The sequence below is a fragment of the Molossus molossus genome, unplaced genomic scaffold, assembly GCF_014108415.1.
Source record: "Molossus molossus isolate mMolMol1 unplaced genomic scaffold, mMolMol1.p scaffold_m16_p_2, whole genome shotgun sequence".
NCBI lineage: Eukaryota > Metazoa > Chordata > Mammalia > Chiroptera > Molossidae > Molossus > Molossus molossus.
In genome coordinates, this window is record NW_023425355.1 from 65439196 (window position 1) to 65456429 (window position 17234).

The 17234-nt window shown below is 37.7% G+C and overlaps 1 protein-coding gene across 1 annotated transcript in view; it reads right to left on the minus strand.

Moving 5' to 3' along the window:
* The window catches only part of FRMD7 (FERM domain containing 7), a 67454-nt gene that overhangs the window by 1956 nt on the left and 48264 nt on the right, over window positions 1-17234 (minus strand). Inside the window, 6 exon segments of the mRNA XM_036270074.1 lie at window positions 198-273; window positions 389-457; window positions 1740-1903; window positions 3243-3338; window positions 4974-5121; window positions 5291-5405. Coding sequence (XP_036125967.1) covers window positions 198-273; window positions 389-457; window positions 1740-1903; window positions 3243-3338; window positions 4974-5121; window positions 5291-5405 — 668 coding nt within the window.

Below are 17234 nucleotides of genomic sequence, written 5' to 3' on the forward strand. Positions count from 1 at the left end.
AAACATACCAGTGATAGTTTACTAACTGGTTGATTGGCTGGAAGAATTGAGTTGACAGACCTCTGCAGGAGGCTAACCAACTTGAACATAGTAACCTTTTTACACACTGGGAGATTCTAGCAGTATTAATTCTTAGAAGCTTTTGAAGTGACACATTACCACTTATCTAAAGAAAAAGGCATTTTCAGAAACCTTACTTGTTTTGAGACATCAGAGAGGAGATCTGGTGAGGACCTGCATTGTCGTTCATGGTACTGAGATGGGTAATATTTCCTGAAATTACCAAAGGAAGAATGAATTGAAATGGTCTTTGTATGAATACAGGATATAAATAAATCTCTAAATTCAACCTAAAATCAACATGAGAGAGAGAAACAAAATCATGTACCTTTCAAATGGCAAACTCTTCAACTGCCCTTTTTTCCCATATTCCAAAAGTTGCCTTTGGGTTCTTCCACTATTATAAGAACAAGATAAACATAGTTTTAGTGCTAGTTGTAAGTAGGCTACTAAAACTCAAAAGCCTCATTAATTGTTGAAATTAAGAGTCTGGATGAATGACATATGTCATGAATCTTTGACCATCATATTAATAATAATACCCACTTACCTAATCAGCAGGCATAGAGCAACCTCAACTACTCAGAACCCAGAAATTTTTAAAAAGCCTCTGAACAGGGCTATATAAGTTAAAAATCCTGGCCTTGGAAACTAATATGCTTTTTTAAAGGAATTTTCTCTACTTCCAAATTTACATATGATTTCTACTGAGGCTATTGAACTGGTTTCCCAATCCATGACAGAAGTAAAACAGCTAACAGTAGAAGAGGTTTGATCCAGTCAAATATATACTAGCAAAAAAAGCCAGCTGACTGCTGGGAGAAACACAGAAGCCAAAAAATCACCAGAATAATACAACACAAAAATTCTGGGCCATTTATCACTGAGATACAGGGCCTGACATGTCTCCCCCACCCTGAAGCCATCACTGTGCTACAGCTGCCTGCAGCCAATATTTATAATTACTTAGGCCATTAAATAAGGGCAAAATATGATCAGTATCATCTGTTTAAGAAGTAGGGAATTATACACATTTTGGAAAGATTCCATCAAAAATATGTATGTTTATAAAATCTCAGTTCTTACTGGAGCAGGCCTTCACTATTTGAAAAATCCCTTATGGGAAGAATTCAATTAGAATATTTTTATCTTAGCAAAGAGTTTTGAAAGTTTTTTTCAAAAGAATTCCTAGATTGGTGTCTTCATGTAAAGACAAGATCTTAGTTTAACCTCACTTCCATTCCTCCAAGGTGTTACCTGTAGTAAGGATCTTGTACAGCAATATTGCTCAAACTTTTTAATCCCTTGGCCCCTCTCATGCTTACTCATACTATTTTTTGCCTAACCACCACCAAAAGGATATTGCTGAGCTTTCTTTTCTATGGCTTGCATGTAAGTTGCATATAGGCAAAACAGTAGGTTCAATGAATATGTTTTCTTAAAACTTCTTATATCCCCTCATCCTTGTTCTAACTCCTTGAGTAGGGTGTTCCCCCCTCCCCCGTGTCCCTTTTAGAAAATATTGAATTAATGTGTCATGTAGAGAATGAGCAATAAAGACTATAATTCTTTAAGTTATTGAAATTATTCATTGCTTCTAGAATTCAAGCTCCTCCTGCTGCCTTCAATGTTATTGAAAAGGTGTGTGTGTAGTTTGCCCATGTGCAATATTAAATTACCTATAGCGGAAACTGGAACCCTTACTGCAAAGTAGGGTTTTGGGCTTTGATTTGGGCTCTTCAGAGAGTCTGAAGAAAGCATGGTATTCCACACAAGTCTTCCAGAAAGCCTTGCAGGCATCTCGGCTGGCCATGGTGAACTCCAAGGTGTCCTTGCTCAACACCTGTATAAAGCAAGTTCCATCAAGCAAAACAGCCTTCAAGAATATAAAGACCTTTAAATCCCAAAGCTTTCCAAACTCTTGGTCTATGTGTCCATGCAGTTTCCAGTTTTTCACTTGGCTCCCTATAGGCTTCAAACCTACTAAAACCAAATTATGGGCAAACTTGCAAGGAACAGCCAGGGCCACTGCTCAAAAACAGAGCTTTCTCTAAGAAGCAAATCTTACCTTGCACAAACCCCTCACCTCAAACACATTTTTACCTCTTCTTTTCTGCCAGGAATATTTTTATGAAGTTGTAAATTAGGTTAAAATGAACATCAAAAAGCAACCTTTCAAGGTAACAAAGAAGTTATAAATGACCAACAGAAAAGGGGAGGAGGAGGATATTTCCTTACAAATGGCAGACTTTATAGGATGGTTACATGTACATGAATCTTTTTAATATTTCAGCTAGAAGGATTTTTTTCTCTCTATGCTGCTTTGTTCTATGATGCTTTGTATTATTCATTTAGCATATTCTAATCTTCTCTAGGGGAGCTTAGCCTTCCAGAAGTAAAAGTCCATTTTTTTTTTTGCACTCCCCTGACTCACTATACACCCCTGTTTTCCTATGCATGTGTGTAGCCAGGTGCCTCCCATCTCTTATTCCTTTCCATGTTCCTATATACAGCCCTGGGAATCTCCATAAGCTTCATACTAGATTCTATATAAGGCTATGATCCAGAGAATAAAGCCCAAACTACTGGATGTTCTGTAGGTCAAAAAAAAGTATTGATACATATTGTCATTTACTTTATAGTCATAAAAGAACAGCCTTTCCAGCACCTTTGTCTTACTCTGTACAATGCAGCCTGGACCAATAGTTACTTCTTTTGCTTAATGTACACCGAACCCCCACATCCTGCTTTTGTAAGCTGTAAATATTCGATTTGGCATGTAGTAAGTGATTGATTATTTTTGCTTAAGGAAAGAGGAAATATTTTGTAAAATGGAACAGAAAAGAGAGAATGAATATGTCCATAGTCTTAGGTCTGGTCACTTCTATTTGACTCATCAGATCCCTGAAAAATGGTTACTAAGGAAACTTGTCTTTCCTTCCAACCACCCCATTTTCCTATTACTTTAATTATTCTGAATTGCCAATAGAATTTCTTTGTGTTTTGCCTTTAGTAAAAATATGACTAAGTAAGGCTCTGATTTATTTATGTAGAGTCAAAAGAGGCAGCACATCACCCCTCAGGGCCAGCTAGCTTTCACTCACATTCAAACCATTTGCAGAAAACAACCAAGAAATCCCAAGTGAATAGAAAGTAACAGAATTTATTAGAAAGCTACTTACCAAGATATTGGCATGTAGTTTGATGAGAAAATGCTTTCTCTTAAAACTCAACTTGCGGATTTTCGCCCAATTGAAAGTATTAATCTTTGTATTTCCCTATAATGAAACACATGGCAGATTTCAGGATGAATGTCAGCACAAGATGGTCTATAAGACAATACAACCCTGTTCGAAAATGCACTTGAACAAGACTGCCCTTGATTTGTCTCTAGCACAGACTGATCCTCTCATACTTGATAAATGTTATGGCCAATGAAGACATTCCAGGTGGGACACAAGCCCCTTTCACATGTGTTACTTAGCACCCCACAGTTCTTCTAGCACAAAGCAAATCATTTTTTCTTATAATTATTTTTTTGATTGTTTGCTTTCCCCCTATTAGAATACAAGTTCCACTAGGTGTGGATTATTCCTATTTACCTCTGTAGCTCTAGTCCCTGGAACAGAGTGAATGCAGAATAAATATATTGCTAGAGGATGAATAAATAGATTGTTGCCCAACTTTGTAAATATACTCAAATCCATTGACTTGTACAGTGAAAATATATTAATGTTGTGGGATAAAAATTATATTTCAATAAAGTTTTTTTTTTTTTTAAAGAAAGAACAATGCAATGAAGAACACATGGAAGGTACTCAATACTAAGTAGTCTTTGATTGGATTTGAGTAGGACAAAATAGACCAGCTATATTGTTCACAAGTTGTGGAAGTATTCAAAATGAAAGAGATCACAACTAATATTATGGTCTTGCTCACTCACTGTCCCCATCTGCTCCCACACAATAGTAAATACCAAAGATCAGGGTTTAGAGTGGAATGGGTAAAATTTCCCTCCTGAGTAAACAAGTTGCCTGTGATCCATTGGTCTTTTGCCCATCAATGTGATTCTCATGCTCTGAAGTTTACAAGCAAACAAATGAGAAGGCAAATATTATTTTAGCTCAGTCTACACCTGACCTGCTCTGTGATTTAATTCACTGCTCTAAATTGGTACTTCGGGTCAGTGAATCTGAGGTTACCCCTTCCTCTCTCACAAGTGTTTTGTTCTCAAACCTGCCTAGGTATCTGCTTTTCATTTCAAAGTACAGGCAAGTGTTCTTAAACCTTAACTTGGATCTAAATTCATTGAATGTTGATAGATGTGAGTAGACCTAATAAACAAACAAAAAAAAATGCTGAAAAAAAAAGCTTCTTCCCAAGTTCTGTGGAGTGAGTATCAATGGGAAAGAGAACCTTGAGTTGGTTTCTAACCTAAAAAATAAAGTCCTGGGTAAAGATGAATCAGTAAACAGCAACAATTGCTGGCAGGACTGGGCACCAACTCTCTATTGGCTGACACTGGGTGCCTCCAATAAAACTGATAACTGAATGAGAACACCACATTTTGGAGCCTTTGAGTTGTTTCTGATGAATTTGTCACAGCCTAAGCTTTTAGGATGCCAAAATCCATATTCTTATTTAGAGTTCCGAAGAGCCTCTTGACTTCCTTTCTTGACCATGCTGGCCTGATCTAATGTGTGAGCTCTTCAGAATAAAAACAATCAGTTATAGACTGCAAATGGAAGCAAACCAGACTGAGGGGAGAAGACTGACCCAAAACACTTCTAAGCATCACCTCCTTTTCTGGCTGGTCTTAAGGCTGAGGGGCTGGATCACCTTGGGAACAGGCAATAAATTTTGAACCAAGATAATGTCCAAAGCTGAAGGACTTTAAAGGAAAGAGTTGTTACCTGTAACACCAGCACTCCCATGTGAGCAACAGCCAGGTGGATTTGCATCCCTTCGCCATCACTGGCGGGGTATGGCCTGATGCCGTACATATCCACCTTCCTCACTATGTCCAGTAGCAGAATGTCAGATTCAGCTGGGCTCCTGCCACTGTAAGGGGAAAGAATTTATGAGCCTAATAAATGCTGCAAGAATGAAAACTCAACCCTGAGAGCTCTATGAGGAGTGTTTTCTTGGGCTGAAGGGTTCACTTTTAAGAATCTGTCCTCAGCTGTGGTGTTCCTTGCTGCTGAAAGCAGGTGCCAGTTAAAGTACTTACATGTGCTTCTGATGAAAGTGTATAATCTTGCTCTCTAAACAGTCTTGGTTCAGCAAGTACCGAGTTTGTGCCAGGTGTTTCCTATCTGTTTCTTCATGAAAGTCTCCCAGTTCTGCTGCATAATAGAAAATAAATATTTTCATATTACCATTGAGGAGTTAAGCAATAGAGCACCCAGTCGATCCTCTGACCTCCCGTAAACAGCCCTTTCTTTGGAGGCAATGCAGGCCAATGCCTCCGATTCCATGCTTTATGTCTATTTATAAGGAGGAGGGGGGTGTCCTAACTGGTTCTTTTTCAAATCAGAAGCACTGGTTTGCTATGAGTCCCTACATAATAATTCACAAACACAATGTAGGTCGTAAAGGCCACAGGACCATAGATGAATATTTTATCTTCTTCTCCTGCAATCTTTTTATGTCTTTTCTACGTCTGGTAAGTCCATGTTATGAGTTGAATTGTGTTCCAAATCCCTCTCAAATTCATATGTTGATGTCCCAACCCCCAGCACCTCAGAATGCAACTGTATTTGGAGATAGGCTCTACAAAGGTATGATTTTTTTAATGAGGCAGAATTGTGTCCCCTAATCCAATTTGACTGGTGTCTTAATAAAAAGAGGAAACACACAGGGAAGACCAGGTAACGATGAATCATGAGGGTTATAATCTGCAAGCCAAGGAGAGAGGCTTCAGAAGAAACCAAAACTTCAGTCTTAGAATTCTAGGCTCCAGACTGTGAGAGACTAAATTTCTGTTATTCAAGCAACCTAACTGGTGGGTGGTATTTTGTTATGGCAGCCCCAGCAAACTAATTCAGCCTCCTAACTGTGATGCAAGCTAGTAACAGCCATTCATCACTCTGTACATTGGGAATCTAGTGAAATCCCAGCTATATGTAATCCCGAGTAAATAAATGATTCTGGAAATCATTCTCACTTTTTCAAATCAATTGCAATTTACCTCTGGTAATAATCTACTCTTTTCTAGATATCACCAGTCCATTGTTAGAAACTTTTATTATAGCACTATGTCTACAAAGGCAATTAAGGTATATAAGAGTATGTACCCCCACAGTAAAAGGCTTCAAACTGGTTTGCCTTTGAACTCTAGTGTCTTCTTTCTTTATTTTTTTAATTAATTAACTATTTTTCCTGATATGTACATTTATTGAGATTTTACACATATATTTCTTTCCTAGTCTTTTATTTTGTTTTTTATTATTTATTTATTTTTCTTTTTTGAAATTAATTTATTTATTTTTGTTACAGATGTTTCTCCTTTTCCCCCATTAATTCTCCTCTCCCTCTCCCTCCCCTCCCTGTCCCCAGCTTTGTTGTCCATGTCCATTGTTCATGCACACATGCATACAAGTTCTGTGGTTTATCTCTCCCACACCAACCCGTCTTCTGGGGATTGTCAGTCTGTACACCACTTCCACGTCCCTGGGACTACCCCATTCCTCAGACTGTTATGTTCACTAAATTCCACAAATAAGTGAGATCATATGGTACTTGTCTTTCTCTGTTTGACTTGTATTGCTTATGATAATACTTACCAGGTCCCTCCATGTTGTCTCAAAGAATAAGAGATCTTTCTTTCTTACAGCTGCATAGTACTTCACTGTGTGTATGTACCACAGCTTTTTTATCCATTCATTTACTGATGGACATTTGGGCTGTTTCCAGATATTAGGTATTGTAAATGGTGCTGCTATGAACATGGGGGTGCATATATTCTTTATGATTGGTGTTTCAGGCTTCTTAGGGTATATTCCTTGAAGTGGGATAACTGTTTCAAATGAAAGTTCAATTTTTAATTTTTGAGATAACACCATATTATTTTCCATAATGGCTGCACGAGTCTGCATTCCCACCAGCAGTGTACTAGAGTCCCCTTTTCTCCACACCTTCGCCAACACTTGTTGTTTGATGATTTGTTGATGGCGGCCATTCTGAAAGGTGTGAGGTGATACCTCATTGTTGTTTTAACTTGCAACTCTCTGATGATTAGTGATGTTGAGCATTTCTTCATATGTCTCTTAGCCATTTGTCTGTCCTGTCTGGAGAGGTGTCTATTTAGTTCCTCTGCCCATTTTTTGATTGGGATCTTTCTCTTCCTTTTGTAGAGTTGTATGAGCACTCTCTATATATTGGAAATTAACCCCTCATCTGATGTATCATTGGCAAGTATGTTCTATCATAGAGTGGATGGCCTTACCTTTTCAATGGTTGTTTCTTTTGCTGTGCAGAAGCTTTTGATTTTGATGTAGTCTCATGTGTTCATTTTCTCCTTTGTTTCTGTTGCCTTAGGTGATGTATCAGTGAAAATTCTGCTGCATATGATGTCTGACATTTTGTTGCCTACAGTTTCTTCTAGGATTTTTATGATTTCATGAGTCACATTTAAGTCTGTTGTTCATTTTGAGTTTATTCTTGTGTATGGTTTAAGTTGATGGTCTAGTTTCTTGTTTTTGCATGTAGCTGTCCAATTTTCCCAGCACCATTTATTAATGAGGCTGTCTTTCCTCCACTGAATGCTCTTGCCTTCTTTGTGAAATATTAATTGAGCATATATTATTGGGTCTATTTCCAGGTTCTCTATTCTGTTCCCTTCATCTATTTGCCTGTTCTTGGGCCAGTACCAGGCTGTTTGGATTACAGTAGCTTTTTAGTATAACCTGAAATCTGGTACTGTGATCCCTCCAACTTTGTCCTTCTTTTTCAAAATTGCTGTGGCTATTCGTGGTCTTTTTTGGTTCCATAAGAACTTTAGAAGTATGTAGTTGGTATATTGATGGGAATTGCATTGAATCTATAGATTGCTTTTGGTAGTTTGGACATTCTAATAATATTAATTCTTCCAATCCATGAACAAGGTATGTGCTTCCACTTTTATATATCATCCTCTATTACTTTTTTCAATGACCAGTAGTTTTCTGCAAGTAGGTCCTTTATTTCTTTGGTAAAGTCTATTCCTAAGTACCTTACTTTTTTTGCTGCAAAGGTAAATGGGATTTTTTTTTAGTTTCTTTTCTGTGACTTCATTATTGGTGTATAAGAATGCCATCGATTTCATGACGTTAATTTTGTATCGTGCTACTTTGCCAAATTCATTTATTAAGTCTAGCAAATTTTTGATGGAGTCTTTTTTTTTTTTTAAGTATAGTATCATGTCATCTGCGAATAATGACAGTTTCACCTCCTCCTTTCCAATTTGGATCCTTTTTATTTTTTCTTCCTGTCTGATTGCTGTGGCTAAGACTTCCAGTACTATGATAAATAAGAGTGGCGAAAACGACCATCCTTGTTTTGTTGCTGTTCTTAACTGAAATACTATTAATTTTTGCCCATTGGGTATGATATTGACTGTAGGTCTTTCATATATGGCCTTTATTATGTTGAGATATGAACCCTATATTCCCAGATTGCTGAGCGTTTTTATCAGAAATGGGTGCCGAATTTTGTCGAATGCTTTTTCAGCATCTATTGATATGATCATATGATTTTTATCTTTCATTTTGTTTATGTGGTATATTACATTTTTTGATTTGGGAATATTGTACCAGCTTTGAATCCTTGAGATGAATCCCACTTGGTCATGGTGAATAATTTTTTTGATGTTTTGCTGGATTCAATTTGCTTTTAATTTGTTCAGAATTTTGTCATCTATGTTCATCAGGGATATTGGCCTGTAGTTCTCTTTCTTTGTAGTGTCTTTTTCTGATTTTCGAATTAGAATTATGCTAGCCTAATAAAACAAATTTGGAAGCCTTCCTTCTTCTTAATTTTTTTGAAATAGTTTGAGGAGAATGGGTATTAGTTCTTCTCTGAATGTTCGGTAAAATTCCCCTGTGAAGCCATCTAATCCTGGGCTTTTCTTCGTTGGGAGAGTCTTGATTACATCTTCAATTTCTTTTATTGCTATTAGTCTCTTCAAGTTTTCTATTTCTTCTGAGTTCAGTTTCGAGAGACTATGTGTTTCTAGAAATTTCTCCATTTTGCTTAGATTGTCGAAATTGTTGCCATATAATTGTTCATAGTAGTTGTTAACGATCTTTTGTATTTGTGTGATGTCAGTTGTTATCTCTCCTCTTTCATTTCTGCTTCTGTGTATTTGGGTTCTCTCTCTTTGTTTCTTGGTGAGTCTAGCTAAGGGTCCATCAATCTTGTTTATCATTCGAAAAATGAGCTCTTTGCTTCATTGATCCTTTAAAATTTTTTTTTTTTCGTCTCCATGTCATTGATTTCTGCTCTGATCTTTACTACTTCCTTCCTTCTACTTGCTCTGGGTTTTACAATTTGTTTGCTCTCTAGTTCTTTAAGTTGTGAGATTAGATAATCTATGAGAAATTTCTCTTGTTTCCTGAGGTAAGCCTGTACTGCTATGAACTTCCCTCTCAGAACTGCTTTCACTGCATCCCAGAGATTTTGTGTTGTTGTGTGTTTATTTTCATTGGTTTCCAAGAAGTTTTTAATTTCTTCCTTGATCTCCATGGTAACCCATTCATTGTTCAATAACATGCTATTTAGCCTCCCTGTGTTCCAATGTCTTTGCATGTTCTTGTTGTAATTTGTATCTAGTTTCATGGCATTGTGATCTGAGAAGATGCTTAATATAATTTCTATCTTCTTGAACTTTTAGTGCCTTACTTTGTGCCCTAACATGTGGTCTATCTTTGAGAATGTCCCATGTGCACTGAGAAGAATGTGAATTCTGCAGTTTGGGATGTAATTCTCTGTAGATATCTATGAAATCCATTTGATCTAATGCTTCATTTAGTCTGTGTTTTCTTAAGTTTTTTGTCTAGAGGATCTATCCAGTGATGTCAGCGGGGTGTTGAAGTCCCCTGCTATGATTGTGTTGCTGTTGATTTCTCCTTTGAAGTCCTCCAGAAGATTTTTAATATATGTTGGTGCTTCTATATTGGGTGCATATATGTTTACCAAGGTTATATCTTCTTTGTCTTTAGTTATGGCCTTCATTTTGAAATCTACTCTCTAAGATATGAATATTGCTAACCCAGCTTTTTTTTTTTTTTTTTTTTTTTTTTCTTTTCCTTTTTTGCTTGCTTGGAAGATTTTTTTCCATCCCTTCACTTTCAACCTATGTGAGTCTTCTGTTGTGAGGTGGGTCTCTCATAAACAACATATATGTGAGTCATGATTTCTTATTCAATCAGCTCCTCTGTGTCTTTTTAATTAATTCATTCATTCATTTTTGTTACAGGAACATTCAAACCATTCACATTTAAGGTGATAATTGATAGGTACTTATTTATTGCCATATTTTTTAGTGTGGTTCTATTTTTCTTCCTATGTCTTCTACTAATTACAACAGTCATTTTAGCATATCTTGCAGTGCTAGTTTGGTGTTAATATATTCCCTTAGCCTCTTCTTGTCTGGGAAGTTCTTTATTTGACCTTCTATTTTGAATGATAGCCTTGCTGGGTAGAATAGTCTTGGATTCAGATCCTTGTTTTTCATGACCTAATTACTTCATGACACTCCCTTCTGGCCCATAGTGTTTCTGTTGAGAATTCAGCTGACAGACTTATGGGGTTTCCTTTGTAGGTAACCTGTTGCCTGCCTCTTGCTGCCTTTAAGATTCTCTCTTTGTCTTTAATTTTTGGCGTTTTATTTACTATGTGTTTTGGTGTGGGCCTGTTTCGGTTCTTCTTACTTGGGGCTCTCTATGCTTCTTGAACTTGAATGCCTTCTTCCTTCATCAAGTTAGCAAAATTTTCTGTCACTATTTCTTCAAATATATCTCTAACCCTTGCTCATTTTCTTCCTCTTCGGGGACTCCTATGATGCGAATATTATTACCTTTCCAGTTGTACCACAGTTCTCTTAAGCTATGTTCCTTTTTTTTTTTTTTTAATTTATTTTTCCTTTTGGTTTTCTGATTGGTTGATTTTTTTCTACCCTGTCTTCTAATTCACTGATCAGGTCCTCAGCTTCCTCTACTCTTCTGGTTAGTCCTTCCATTGTATGCTGTATTTTTGCTATGTCATTCTTCATTTCCACTTAGTTGGTTTTCAATGTTTTTATATCTTTACTCTTGGCTGATATCCTTACTCATGCTTTTGAGCTTCCTCAAGTTCATGGCTCTGAACTCTAGCTGATTATTTGCTTAACTGCATTTCATTGATCTCATCTTTGATAGAGTCCTCTTGTTCTTTCATTTGGGATTTGTTTCTTTGTTTCACCATTTTTGCTATCTCAGTGGATTTTGGAGCCTGCCTAATTTTCCCTGTGTGTGTTGGTGTTCTGCTGTTTGTGGCTCCCTCTACTGGGTGTGGATGAGCCTTGGTGGGCCCACGTTAAACACCACTGGCAAATATTAGTTGCCTGGGTAAATTTTCAAGTCCGGGAAAGGTTCATTTATCCTGTAGCTTTTTCCTGGAGGCTAGTAGTCTCAGTTACTCAGTGCCTTGGAATGTATCCCTGGTTCTGCATAAGAGAGTTTCCAGAGGGTGGGATAGATGCTGATTGTTAATGAGCCTCACTTTGCATTTCTTTGCCTCACCTGGGAAAGGCTGACTCTGTGATGTGGGTGCTGCTGCTTTTCCCCACAGGTCGGGGAAGGAGCACACTGGCCACCGTCCTTTGTGGCTGCAACTTAGCAAACACTCTGAGTGTCCTCCCAATCCCAGGTGTCCCCACAGAGTTCCAGCCCAGTCTGCCCTCCCTCTACAGTAGCCCCCTGGTGAGTGGCTATGGCTATTTTAATGCTCTGTCCCGGCTCTCTGCTCTGTGGAGCGTGCTTGGTCTTTATTACCCAAGGTCGCTGCTTTCAGCTAAGACTGCTGCTGTCCGTTGGCTCCCAGTCTGTCACCTTCTCGCACCTCCGCAGATCCTACCACTGTCCCAGGTTATATGGTCCTGTCCTGCTGCTTTTCTGTTGCTTTCTTGTGGAGGATTTGTCTTTAATTTAGTTGTAATTCCCTTTTGGTCCTGGGAGATCATCTGTGTAGCTCACATTCACTCCGCCTCCATTTTCACATCCTCCTCTTGTCTTCTTTATAATTTTTATACCTTTTCCGTCTGTTCGATTGATGTGAATCACTCCCTGCTCATTGACTTTCCCTGAGAGGTAGGTCTCCGCTTGGTTCTAAATTATGACTTCTAATCTACAATAAAATTTGAACCCCAAAATATTTTTCCAATTAAAATTCACATTGTAACATTAAAAATGGGAATACAGATATGCAAATCGTTTAGCAGCTTATGAATTGTAAGAGTAAATAACATTTGCATGGAACCCTGTGGTGCAGTCCTACTGGGTAAAGTACACGACCATGGCGGCACCCATATTGGGTGCTAAAATGTTATTATTTTCTTTGTTGTGTTGAATTTCTATTGTGTTATAGACAGAAAGAGTAGTCATTTTTAAACAGGTGAGGTATAGATATATGTATGTTTTAAAAAACACATCATAATGAAAATCTCTATATAGCAAGCTTTTTAAGAAGACCAAATTAATGGCATTTATTAATTTATTGCCAAAATTGATAAATGTACAAATCTCTTTAAAACTCAGTTGAGAACTTATAGTTTCACTGTATAGTTCCATCATATATTCAAAAAAATATAAATTCCAATTCTTCACAAACTCTTCCAGAATATAAAGGAACAAATATTTATCAACCATTTATTCTATTAGGCCAGTATTACTCTGATACCAAAACCAGACAAAGGCATCATAAGAAAAAACAAAACAAAACTACACAAAGATAAATATTCCTCATGGATACAGAGGCAAAAATCTTCAACAAAACTTTAGTAAAATGAATCCAGAAATAAATTTTAAAAAAAGATTACACATTATAACCAAGTGAGATTTAGCCCAAGATTGCAAGATCAGTTAAACATGTGAAGATTAATTAATGTAAGATACTATGTTAATAGAATAAATGACAAAAAATACATTATCATCTTAATAGATGCATAAAAAGCACTGGGCAAAACCCAACATCAATTCATGATGAAAATGCTCAACAAACAAGGAATAAAAGGGAACCTCTTCAACCTGAAATATTAAATATAACTATTAAAAATCTACAGTTACACAATAGAATACTATGCAGCTGTAAGAAAGAAAGATCTCTTACCCTTTGAGTTGACATGGGGGACCTGGAGAGGATTATGCTAAGCAAAATAAGCCAGTCAGAGAAAGAGAAGTACTGCATGATCTCACTTATTTGTGGAATATAATGAACAAAATAAGCTGATGATCAAAATAGATCCAGAGACATGGAAGTTGAAAACAGACTGACAAAGCTCAGAGGGAAGGGGGATGGTAAGGTGGGAAGAGATAAAACAAAGAACTAATGTGCATATATGTATAACCAATGGACACAGCCAATAGTGTGAGTAAGGCAGGAAGGGAGTGGAAGTGGGGAGGAGAGGGTCGATGGGGGGAAAAGGGGGGACCATCTGTAATACTTTCAACAATAAAGATTAAAAAAAAGAAACATAAATCAGACCATGTCCTCTCCTCTATAACAAATAAACAAAATCTACAGCTAACATTATAATTATATTAAATGGTGTGAAACTGATTGCTCTCCCTTAAGACCAGGAACAAGACAAGGATGTCTACTCCTGCCACTTCTAACCAACAGTGTACTGGTGTAATATCTAAGAACCATTTGCCTAACCTAAGGTGACAAAATCCGTTCAATAAAGCAAGAAGAAATATAAAATATTTGCACTTAAAAGAAAAAGATAAAACTGTCTTTACTTGCAGTCAACATGGTCCTGTGCATAAAAAATCTTGAGGAACCCACACACACAGAAAAAAAAAAGCCTCCTAGAATGAATGTATAAGTTCAACAAGACAGCAAGATAAAAGATCAATATACAAAGGTCATTGTATTTGCATAAACCAGCAACCAAGCAATGCAAAAATAAAACTAGAAAAGCAGTATCATTTACAATAGCATATATAAAGAATAAAATACTTGGGAATAAATTTAACAAAATATGTGTAAGGCTTATATATGGAAATGTACAAAACATTGCCAAGAGAAATTTCTGAAAGAGCTATATAAATTGAGAGATAGCTTTGGCCAGTATGGCTTGTGGTTAGAGCATCAGCCTGCACACCAAAGGGTTGCCAGCTCAATTCCTGGTCAAGAGCACATACTTGGGATGCAGGTTCAATCCCTGTTTGGAGCTTATGTGGGAGACAACTAATTGATGTGTCTCTCTCACATGGATGTTTCCCTCTCTTTCTCTCTCTTCTTCCTACCTACTACTCTCTCTAAAAATAAATGGAAAAAATATCCTTGGGTGAGGATTAACAATAAAGGAAGGCAGGAAGAAAGAATGAGAAGAAAGAAAGAGAAGAAAGCAAGAAAGCAGAAAGAAAGAAAGAAAGAAAGAAAGAAAGAAAGAAAGAAAGAAAGAAAGAAAGAAAGAAAGAGGGAGAGGGAGGGAGGGGGAGAGAGGGAAAGGAAGGGAGGGAGAGATGGAGGGAGGGAGGGAGGGGGAGGGAGGAAGGAAGGAAAGAAAGAGAAAGAAAAAGAAAGAAAGAAGAAAGAGGAAGGAAGGAAGGAAGGAAGGAAGGAAGGAAGGAAGGAAGGAAGGAAGGAAGGAAGGAAGGAAGGAAGGGACATTTCTAGTTCATGGATTAGAAAACTGAGCATTGTAAAGATTGTAACTGCCAAAATTGATGTACAAATTCAATGCAAACCCCACCAATATTTTGTTGAAAGAGCCAAATGATCTTAAAATTTACATGGAAATGCACAGGATACAAAATAACACAACCATTTTGAAAAAGAAGGACTAAACTGGAGGATGTACACATCTCCATTTCAAAGCTTAATACAAAGCTACAATAAATAAGACAGTATAGGAATAAATAACACAGTATAGGGCATATAGATCAATGGAACATTGTTGAAAATCCAGAAAGAAGCCTTTACATTTATGGTCAATTGGTTTTTCAAAGGTACCAAGACAATTCAATGGGGACATAATAAGTTTTTCTTTTCAACAAATGGGCCAAATGGACATCCACATGCAAAATAAATGAAGTTGGATTCCTATATCACAACATATACCATGTAAGCATACAAAAATAATTCAGAATGGATCACAGACCTAAATCTAAGAGGTAAACCTATAGAAGTTCTAGAAGAAAACTTAGGAGAAAATCTTTGTCACCTTAGGTTAGGCAAATGGTTCTTAGATATTACACCAAAAGCATGATCCACTAAAATATTGAGAAAGTAGAATTCTATCCAAGTTAAAAGCTGTTGCTCTAAAATAAAAAAAAAAGACAGCATTAAGAAAGTGAAAATCAAGAGATTACCAGCCAGTCTTCAGACAGAGACAGGTCTCTAAGTGCTTTGATCCTTGATCCTGGCTTGAGGGTCATTGGGCTATGAGGCTCTGAGGACCAAGCTGAGAAGGCTGCAGTCTAGGTCCCTGTTCTGAGCTATTAGAACCTACACTGCTGCCCAACTGGTGTGGCTCAGTGGATTGAACATCATCCCAAGAGGTCGCTTCCTGGTCAGGGCACATGCCCAGGTTGTGGGCTCAAGTCCCAGTATTGGGCATGCAGAAGGTGGCCAACTGCTGTTTCTATCTCATCAATATTTCTATCTTTCTCCCTTTCTTTATAAAAAAAAAAAATCAATAAAACTATATTTTTAAAAACCCATGCTGCAGAAACCATTTTCTTCAGGCAGAGTTTTCCCATCAAAGCAGCTATAGCCCAGGGGAGAAGCCACCATCTCACCCATAGGAATTTCACCCTGTCCACAGGGAGGAGTTTGCACCTAGCACAGAACTGCAACCTGAGGCTCATTAACTGTCAGAGACTATCAACCAGTGCAGGCAGAAATGAGTCTCCGGGTGCTTTGAGCCTTGGGCCTGGCTCACAGTTGTTGGGTTTAATGGCCCTGGGGACAAAGCTGTGAAGGCAGCTGCATAAGTCTCTATGATGCATCATTAACCCATCTTTCTCAGGCAGAGTTTTCCTCTCAAAGCAGCTATAGCCCTGGAGGAAGCAATTAACAATTGCTTTACTCACTGGAAATACTCCCACCCTACCCAACAGGCAGAGGGGAGCTTACATCCAACTGAGACTACAATCTGAGGCTCATTAAGTGACTGGGCAATCAGTCTGAACAGTCAACAGTCAGACTGAAGGCTGAGGCAGAACTATGAGGTATCTGAATCCTTGCCTGGCCTGAAACTACATGGGAGAGTAAGACCAGACATTGGTGTTCATCCTTGTCCCTTACATACACATCCAAACTGAGCAGAGGGAGCCACAATCTGCAGAACATTGATATCCACAGGGAGATTTTGGCAAGCTACAAACTTTGCTGAGAGAGCCCAAATGGTGAAACAAAGAAACAAGTTCCAAATGAAAGAACAAGATAATTTTCCAGAAGAAAGGTAGACAAAATGGAGATAAGCAAGTTATCAAATATAGAATTCAGAGTGGTGATTATAAGGATGCTCAACATCATGACAAAATATATAGAAACAATGAAAAACAACCAATCAAAAATCAAGAAAGATATAGTAAAAATAAAGAACACATTGGAAGGAATAACCAGCAAATTAGAGAAAGCTGAGGATTGGATTAGCAAAGAAGAAGACAGGGTACAAAAAAAGTACTCAATCAGAGAACCAAATAGAAAAAAAAAATTGAGAAAAATAGAGATGGTGACCAAGTGATAGAAGATACACAGACCATCTCCCAGGACCAAACTGGAATTACAACTAAAATAAAGACAAAACACTGGAAAAATCAAACTGAAGAGCAGCATAAAGAGGGCCAGTACAACCAAGGACAGAGAGGATGCCAAATCGAGCCTGGTAGGAACTGCAGAGGTGCATGGGGTGGGGCAACTGGGAGCCCACAAACAGCAGTAAGGGCTGTGTTAGCCGTGGGCACTTCCCACTGAGAAAGTGTTGT